The sequence below is a fragment of the Parasteatoda tepidariorum genome, unplaced genomic scaffold (genome assembly GCF_043381705.1).
Source record: "Parasteatoda tepidariorum isolate YZ-2023 unplaced genomic scaffold, CAS_Ptep_4.0 HiC_scaffold_564, whole genome shotgun sequence".
Classification (NCBI taxonomy): domain Eukaryota; kingdom Metazoa; phylum Arthropoda; class Arachnida; order Araneae; family Theridiidae; genus Parasteatoda; species Parasteatoda tepidariorum.
The window spans coordinates 1-10,207 of NW_027261822.1; the positions used below are offsets into that span (position 1 = coordinate 1).

Sequence of the window (10,207 nt, forward strand, 5' to 3'; positions counted from 1 at the left end):
ACAGTGAAAATTTATGGTGAACCAGATTGGTGAGTTTTCCGCAGGAAAATATATTTATCCAATCAGACTCTGATTCTTCATGACAGCAATCAAAGGTGCATTTATCGCCTCCAGTGAAAATGGCTTTTAAGGCACCGAACTACCATTGTCAAGAACCGGAGTTTGATCCATGCTGCAAAATAAATAAAAAAAAAAACTTTTTCGTAAATTTAAAAATTTACTGAGTTAATTTGATAACTTATAAGCATTTTATTATTATTTTATATCTTCTTTTCAGTGACTTTTCTTACAAAATTTTAAGTTAAGAACCTTTTTATAAATCTATTAAGTTTTTAATTTTTTTTGATTTTTAAGGTTATGAATATTTTTGTAATTTTCTTTTATATATATTCAGTTTTTGTTATAAAATTTTTTAGCATCTGTTTTTTCTTTTATTCTATTTGAATTCTTTTTATCTTTCTTGCTTTCACCTTAAAATATTTGATTAAAAAATATTTTCCTAATTATTAACTTTCTTAATTATTATATTTTAAACGTCCTAAAATATTTCTTAGAACGTTTATTTTAGAGAGTATTTTATCTTTTATCTCTATAGTATTATTAAGAGAGTATTTTATCTCGCTTTTTTTTTTAAAACTCATTTCTTCATTCTCCCACATGCATTAAATTAATGCATTAATTGTAATGCATTTTGTGATTGTTAAAGACTTCATATTTTACTGTTTCTCATTATAACAGACAGCTCATGCAGCAATATAGAATTTAGAAGTAATAAAATATGTTTCTTCCTTAGAAAATTGCTGACAGTAGATCTGCTGAATTTTAGATGAGAAACGTCTATTATTACAGCTTCGTTTATTATGAATTTAGTCTGAGACCTGTTCATTTAGAAAATTCTAATTTTGCCAATTTTGGCATTGAAATGAAAACCAATGCCAATTTTGGCATTGGTTTCGGATTGTAAAAGCTGAAACAAGTAACTTAAAAACAACTACTATTACTCATTTCTATAGGAAATTTTTAAAGTGAATTCAACAAACAAAGGAAAGCTTCATTCAGAAAAAACTTTTTTTCATATTTCCATCCCAATTATTCAGGTTGTTTTATCAACCATTGTAAAGTGATTGGGCTAAAAAATAATTAATAAAATATCTTATCACACATATGGATTAAGTATTTATTTTGGCTTCTTTAATTTTAAAAGCAAAGTAGATTTACATTATATTTTAAAAACACAACAAAAAATACACTTTTTCAAACAAGATACTAGTAGATGTGATTCAAAGAATTACATTTACACCCCTCAATAATCAATAAAGTTAACAATCCATTAAATAATTTTTTTTCCTAAACTGCTTTACATTCAACTCAAATCTGCAAAAAATCGATCAGAATGCGAAATATATACATACAAGCTTTATACATGCAAACATATAAATTTAAACAAAAAATTGTGCTATATTGATAAATAGACAACAATTACCATCCAAACTAATAAGTCAATGATTTATAATAGAATGGCAACAATTTATAATTTAAAAATTTAATAAATAAAATTTAAAAAAGCAAACAGTAGTAAATAAGAAGCACAAGATATTTAGAGTTTCACAAAGTTTTGTCAACTGTAATAAAAAAGAACATTGAAAACATTTTTTAAGTTGGCTTAATGTTGGTTAAAAGACAAAGTAAGATTAGTTTGGTTTATTGTCATGCTTATTAAACACATTTCCAAATAAATATTTTCTCACATGTAAGACATCAAATATTTACTTTAACAAACAACAATGAGTCAGCATGGATTGCACATTATTAAGTTTATCCAGACTAGAAAGATTTGACATAAAAAAATCATAAAAGTAAATTAGTACAAATCATTACACACTGCACATTGTGTTTCTTAAGTCAAAAATTACTTTAAAAAATAATTACACAGTTTCAAAATTTTTTTTAGCTAAAAAGAACATCAGTGATTTTTATTAAAAATTTATTTAAATTATTTTTTTAAAAATTTTATACACGCATTTGAAAATATTTCCTTAGAAATAAAAACTGAAATTCATAGCAGAAATAATAAAAATATATCAAATTTTTGTAATTTAAAGAAATTAAGTAATTTTTTTACTGCATACAGTTTTTTTTTACTGTGTTGCATCAAAATATCAGGATTTTTAATTTTTAGATATTTCTAATTTCAAGTTGGAAATGTCTAACAGAGCTCCACTGAAAAAGCAACATCTGGCTCACAAGTCACGGCTTGCCGACCACAGCACTAAGCATTCAGACGTAAATAATGCATTTTTAGAAAAAAAATATCAAAAAGATTAATTTCAATTCAATTATGGAACAAATAAATAAGTTTGTTTCAAGCTCAACGCTAAAAATTTGCCTTAAAATTTCAAAAATAAATACAGGTTATTTACAAATTTAAAAAACAAAGTATACCAGAAAATAAGAGATTATTAAAAAATTGTCCACTTTACCATGTTCTTCTGCAATTTCTTAGTAGTTGGCATACCTGATAAAGTAACATAGGAATAGAATTTGTTATTAGGGGTTGAAACCAGGTTTCTTTCCAGAGTTTCAATCACAAACTTATATATATTATATATATATTTAAGGGAGAGAGACATAACTCTCAAAACAACATCAAAGTCACGATTCATTCCAAGGGTCTTTGTTTTTAGACTGGCCTACCTGTGACTTTTTTATGGAGTAACAACAAAGACTGTGTGTTCGTGCCCCCCTATGCCACATGATTCAACAGAATTACAATGAAGGGTCACAATCGCATTTGGTACCATTGATCGTGACATGTTGCAGTAAGTGTGGCAAGAATTTGACTGATTTGAAGAAGACTTGAAGTCTACCGCATCACTTAGTCAACACATAATCACTAAAAATACTTTGGCAACTATTTTTAAAAAAAGGTTCATACAGTCCCTAAAAAATTAAAAAAGTGGTAAAAATAGATTATTATGTGATGTATTTTAATAAATTTTATTCTTTAAATCTTATTACAAAAAATTATATAAAGTTTCAAAATCTGTAGTTTCATATTTTTAAATACAATGTGAAAGTTAAAAAAGGAAATTTGCAACTTTTTCCTTATTTTGATTTGACACCACAATTTAAATTTTTTAAGTACAGTCCTTACTCCGTTAGATGTTTTTATATAACGAAAAACATGATAATAAAATACAGATACCAAACTTAAAAGAAGTTGGATGTTCTGTCCAATGGACAATGTATCCAGTTTCTCCTAGAAACTACTACATCCATTATATAAAAACTTCTTCTTCATCCCCCCCTTTTCTTTTTTAAATCTGTTTGATTTTTTATTTACTTTTAAAGCTGACCATACGAAAATGACTCTAATGTAGTTTTTCAAAAAGAAAAAAAAGCTATTTGATTCAATTAAAAAACTTTTTTTGTATTTAAACACACATTTTAACATATTTTTTCTTAACATTTTCAGCCCTCGATATTATATTTACATTCAAAGTTACCAAATAAATTGACTTCAATCAATTTTATTTTAAATTAATAATTTTCATAAACTTGTTCACATTTCCTTCCTTGTGTTATCGATGCATATTTTAAAATCAAATAATAATTACAATTTTGTTTGAATGATACAAATTTTTAAAAACTTTGATTTTTTTTTGAAAAATTAAAAAAAAAAAAACTATTGAAAGTTGTTTTAAAACAAATAAATACAAAGTTTCTGAAAGTTGATTTAGTAGTATCTCGGGAAAAGATGCCAAAGTTAGTCATTTTAACATGAGCTAAATAGGAACATTCAACTTCACTTAATAACAAATGATAAATTATAATATGAATTATAAAATTTTTTTACTATACATACATAAAACCACTAAAAAAACAGAAAAAAAAACATAGAGTAACCTTTTAAATGTCAAGTTACTTTAGAATTTGTACAAAAACTTTTCTAAGGAGCAGAAAAAACCTATTTGTCTGATTGGAAAGCACCTGTATCCTATTTTAAACTATCTATAACATTGACAATTAAAGAAGCAAAGAAATGATGTAGGACGAAAACAAGTTTGAATAAGAATTATTTATTGACATATATTTTTCTTAAATATAGACCAAAAAAAAAAAGCTTCATAGGAATGGATAAAATATCTACGTTAATATTTTATTTGAATTATATTCAAATATTACTGATAATAACTTAGATAATAAAGTTTTGTATTAATTTTAACTAGATAAAATAATCATTTTAATAAATATGCAATTCAAAATTATATAAGTTTTTTGAACGATTATTTCCTATTAAAAAATTTTTAATGTGATGCTCAATGGAATTAATCAGACATAGCTTTTTAAAATTAAAAATACATTACTTTTACTTTTTATATAAACATGTTCAATAAAAATTAGGCCTAATAATTTAATTTTAATCGAAATTTAATTGTTTTAATCTAAATAACCATGGCTTTTCACTTCATTGTTATAGTTGACTACTTTTATGGTAACATAAATTGGAATAAATTAAAAGTTAAATAAGCATAGATTTTTTTTTTTAATATCATGGTAACTTTAAAAGGTTAGTTTTAGACATAAAATTAAATGGCATGCATAGCCGTCAACGCTTGTATTTTAATAACAATTTAATTCACAACTGTAAACAGACATTTCTTTAATTTTCTGATACCTAACAGACACAATGAATGATTTAAAGGCTTTTGAGTTAGGTATAATGGTAGTTAAAATTATTTTTAACAGGCTGTTGAATTTGGCATTGCTTGGATTAAAAAGGGATTGATTAAGTCATCTGCATGGACTGTATCAAAATTTTAAAAATAAGAGCTGTTTAACTATTTTCTAACCGTTGTTAGTGAACAAAGCTATATAGTATTACATTATTTCTGCACTTTTTGTGATTTGTCACTTATTTGTTGACTTTTCATTATTTAGTTCATCCGAGTATGTTTTAAAACTAAAATTCATCAAAAGAAAGGTCAACTATACACAGTATTATCTGGTAAAAAAGAAACAATTGATCACGACCAACTTGCGATAATCAAGACTTTCCACAATGACACAATTTTCTTGATGTATTGGCACTTAACGCACAACTTAAATTTTAATATTTTTTTAAAATTCCAAGTGATTTTATATTATTTAGGTTTATATAAACATTTTTAAAAAGAAGATCTAAGTAAAATAAACATGTTGGTTTAAGTAATTTTCAAAATGCTAGTTTGGTAATGAGGTTCACCCTCACAAGACACAAAAATTATCTACATTGATTTTACTTGGGTTCATCAGACAATAAATAATTAATTAAAAACTCGCAATGGAACTCATTTTTATTAAACAGAGATGTAAGTTAGCAGAAGAAATGTTATATTTTAAATAATTGAAAAAATATTATGAATTGCAGCAGGAATATAAATAGCAACTATTTGCAATCCCATTGCTTTGAGAAATGATTTTCTTACACATTCCACTTGACTGGTTTAGAGTAGAATGTGCTAATGTTCATAGTGACTTTTCTTGTGCTTCTAACTATCAGTATGCCAAATTTCATTGCAATAAGATAAATGGTATAGGAAAGGTTAAGGGGGCAAACATTCATTTATACATATCACATTAATTAAACAAAAAATAACTATAAAAAGCATAAATTGTGCTATAACTTTAAATATAATTAAAAAAAATCTTCCAGAAAAATTTAAACAGTCGGCAGCTATGTACATTTAATGTTAGTTTAATACAAAATGTATTGGAATATTTATATTGAAAAGAAAGGGCAAATAATTTTTCATAATAATACATAAAAATCAGCAGTTGAAAATTCAGTAAATAAAAAATTTGAAATTATTAATATTATGAACTTTATAAAGAATGGTTAATAATTTCATGAGTCATAAAGAGAAGTAACTTTTTAATTGTGAGAAAAAAGCAAAAGCAAAGCAAAATATTTAATCATGTATAATGAAGAAATATTATGCAATAGTGTAATTTTTCATTTCTTCTAAACTTGATATATGGTTTGAAAACCAAATTTAAGGCAAATAATATCAAGTATAATAATAATAGCTCAGAACTCAAATTACTTTATAAATATTGAAGGATGGGCTTAAAATATATTTTCTTTTAAAAGATATATAACTCTAAAACTCCTTTAAACTTTGAAATAAGTAGTTTTTAATGATAGAAATCCATCTTCAAACATGTTTTCAACAAGTCAGGAGTGAATTATATAATAAAATTTCAGTTAAGCTTATGAATTCTGGTGGAGTTCAAAATATTTTAAAAGAGATAATAGTGCATCGAAAAATTAAATTTGCAATATGCTCAGAACTAAATAAACTACAGAAAATAGATAAAAATGTTGTAATCATTATAAATATACTCCTTACAATATAACATTTATTGAAAAAATTGCAATGTTAATCAACATCATTTTTCATAAAAAACATTAATCGTTTTTTTTTTTAAATACCTCTAAATGTTTTTTCTCCTGCAACACTGTGTGCCAGTTTTGATAAAGGAACAAATAAAATAAATGGTAACATTGCATGCATTGATTATAGAATAAATAAATAAATAAACAGCTTTAACACTTTCTAAATACCAATAGCATATAAATATGTTTACCCTGTAATATTAAATTCTATATACTTTGGAAAAATTCAATGAGTTTTGAAGCATGAACAATGAAACAACTTCATGCCATAATAAATGAACTCTAAAACTTAAAAAGAAGAAAGACTACAATTATTTATAATTACATTAACAACATCATATATAAAACTCTAATGGCCCCATTTAATTAACATAACATTCATTTGAATTTTATTAAACATGAATTTAAAGACTAGATGCAAAACAGTATGAAAAGATCAATTTTTTGCTAACATCATTTTTTACATATCTTATACAAATTAAGGGAAATGCAGGGATGCTAACAAATCAACCGGGTGTCACATTTTTCTTCTTTGCAACAGAAATACAAAACAGAGCGATTGACAAGATATTTAGCTTCTGCAATGTAAATGCATGAAGTATGTATTGGTCATGCAATTACAAAAATGCAAAGATTCTGTTATTTCTTCAAAATTTATTACCCATTTTAACTTTGATTAAATAATATAAACAACTGGCAAGGCTTTTATTTAATTTTGTTACAAATTTTTCTGCATTCATCAGATTTAAAAAAATAAGAAAATTGAATTACAAAATGAAAAAATAATTTGTCATAGATTTTTCTAAATTTTCTGCAGAGTAGTCGTATGATTAAATTTAGAAAATTATAACTTTTATGCATTTTTTTCTACAATAATAATAAAATAAAGCACATATTAAATTTTTTCACAATTTAAATAAAAATCTGTAGTGTTTAATATTCTCGAGAGAGTAACAAAACCTGCAATAAAATATCAAAATCTCAGCAATTATTTTATATTGTAACAATTCAGCATCTTTTATTTATATTTTAAGTTTGATTTGATCTTGGAAAATTTGTAATTTCACTGCTGATTTGTAAATTTACTTTTGCCGCAGAACAGTAAGATTCAATTCTGCTTCTGGATTCGCCCATATGGAGGAAAAAAAATATTTTAAAAATAAATAAAAGGTTGTTAAAAAAATGCAAAATTGGGTTTTTCACAGTTTTTAAAGCTTTCTATAATTCTGCTGATGAATTGAAAATCAGTAACAGTATAGTAATATTTATATTTTTAGTTTGATTTGACTCTTGGAAAATTTGCAATATTACAATAAATGTAATATTACTTTTTCTGCAGAAGACAGGGTGCGTAGTCAAATTATTCAACAAAAAATAAGCACCTTTTAAGTACTTTTCAAGCACTCAAAAGATATTTTTAAGCACTTTAAAAAAATATCATAATTGGGCAGGGTTGGAAAGTTTTTGACAATTGACGGTTTTATCTTGTTTTAACCGTCATGTCAAAAAAAAAAAAAAACTTTTGGCATTGTTTTTGACAATTGTCAAAAATCATGAAATTTTGAATCATGTAAAACGAATGGTGTTTTCAAACGCTATGGACTGACAATACGTCGAAATAGATTGGGGTTGAATGAATTGTGAAAACGTTGAACAGAACAATGTGAACTGCGTCTCTTTGCATAATTCACAGCGAAAATGAACATGGCAAAGGAAAAATTTCATTTTGAAATAGGGAAAATTAAGCACTTTTTAAAAAAAGCCAATGAAAAAAGAACCTTAAAGGGCTTTTAAAAAACGAAAATTGAAAATAAGCACCTTTAAGTACTTTTTAAAAACGATACGCACCCTGTAATATTACTATTAATGTAATATTACTTTTTCTGCAGAAGAATAAGATTTAATCCAACTTCTGGGTTTGTCCATATGGGAAATTTTTTTTTTTAGAACTCACAAAAAAATTAAAAGGTTGTTAAAAAAAAAAATTCGAAACTGGATATTTCACATAATTGTGTTGATTGCTCAAACACATCTGTAATCTTTCCTGCCAATATATAAACTTTCAATAAAGATAACCTGCAGAAGTTAGCATCCCACTGAAATGGCATTTCCCTCTTGAGCCCTTCACTCAGTCTAAATGAACATAACAGATGAAAAGTATATCAGTTCCACTATTTGTGCTTCTTGCTACCTATTAGTGTTTTCTCCTATGTCACCAGGAAAAAATACAGATGATGCACTACTTCCGCTATCAAGCTGACTCTCAGTGGACTGAAGTATCGGTGGTGCACTAGTCTTCTTTAGTATTCCACGTAACCTACCATCACCAGGAGATGTTGGAGTCAGTGGTATCTGTTCTGAGGAAGGCATAAGGTTTATTTGATTGGAGAGCACAGGTGTTGCTGGTGCATTTTGTGTGTTGGCAGAAATTATGCTTTCCCTTTCTTTCTGGAACAACTTGCTAAACACTGGCATCAAATTACGAAGCTGAAATAATTGAGTTATGAGAAAAATTATTTAAATTTAAAAATTTTAATTTTAGATTTTCAAAAAGATTTAAGAATGCTAAAAAATCTACAAAAAAAAAAAACTTTTAAAGCCAATTTAAGAATTAAAAAAATTTAATATACTTGATTAATAGCAGAGCAGCTCTGTTCATAAACTTGCTTTAGCAAATCAGTTTGTGTGGCAAGCATAGTCATATTCCAAAGGAAATTTTCAACAACCTAAAAATATTCATTCAAACTTAAAAACAAGAAAATGCATGTAAGTACTCAGTAGATGATGAACAATTTAAGATTTTCATTCATTTCATTTTGAGCAGATCTTAGTATTTGAACCTACAGTAAATACTTCTAGACTTTATAATATGCATTGGTATATTTTTACTGTAATTATGATTTTTCAGTTTTGAATGAGAGGGAAAAAATCAAGTTAATGATTTAAATTTTTAAGACAAAAAAAGCTCTAAATACCATTAGGTAAGAAAATTTATCAAATAAAACACCTATAAAATAATTTGAATGTTTTAGAACATTTCTTACAAGATAAGATATAAGTAAGTATTATAACAAATCTTTTATCTTAATAACATAATAAATCTGTTAACAAAATTAAAGACTAATTGTATACTTTTATACATAAAAATAAATTACATTATTAAATACACAAAAGTAAATAGAATGAATTGGATGGCCCACGTGATTCGAATGAGGGAATGACAATACAATAAAAAAGATATTGCTTTTTAGACCCACTGGAACAAGAAAGCGGGGAAGGCCTGGGTTGAGATGGGTTAACTTGGTGGAGTCTGATTTATGATTAATGAAAAGAATTGGAGATCAAAGATAAATCGGAAGTCATTATGGAGATATCTTCAAAAGAAGGCATTGGCCAGGCTGTCTAGCCAACTACGATGATGATGTAAACTTTTAATGCGCTTATATTTTAATAACTTATAGCTGCTTCACTGAAAAGAAAATATTTTCAACAAGATATCATAAACCAAGAAAAGTATGTTAATTATTTACCTTTACTCAAATGCTGTATTGAATTAACAAAATAAGACGAAAACTACTGTACTATAATTTTATCAATCTATATATTTATTAAGAATAGAAGCTTAACTAAATACTTATATTATTATACACTTATATTACTAAAAAGATTAAATAAACTTAAAAATATTAAACAATTTCTAAACTTCAAAATATATATATATAATTTGAAAGAGTATAAACAGTTTTTAAACATACTTTTTCCACTTTT

General features: G+C 25.6%; 1 protein-coding gene across 1 annotated transcript; it reads right to left on the reverse strand.

Moving 5' to 3' along the window:
• Nucleotides 1–1,163: 1,163 nt before the first annotated feature.
• LOC122271176 (uncharacterized) lies at nt 1,164–10,201 on the reverse strand. Its single transcript, XM_043051547.2, has 3 exons — nt 10,195–10,201; nt 9,070–9,165; nt 1,164–8,926 (listed from the first exon to the last, which is right to left on the reverse strand). The coding sequence occupies exons 2-3, from the start codon at nt 9,139–9,141 to the stop codon at nt 8,627–8,629; spliced, it is 372 nt and encodes a 123-aa protein (XP_042907481.1). The 5' UTR covers nt 9,142–9,165; nt 10,195–10,201; the 3' UTR covers nt 1,164–8,626.
• Nucleotides 10,202–10,207: the final 6 nt, after the last annotated feature.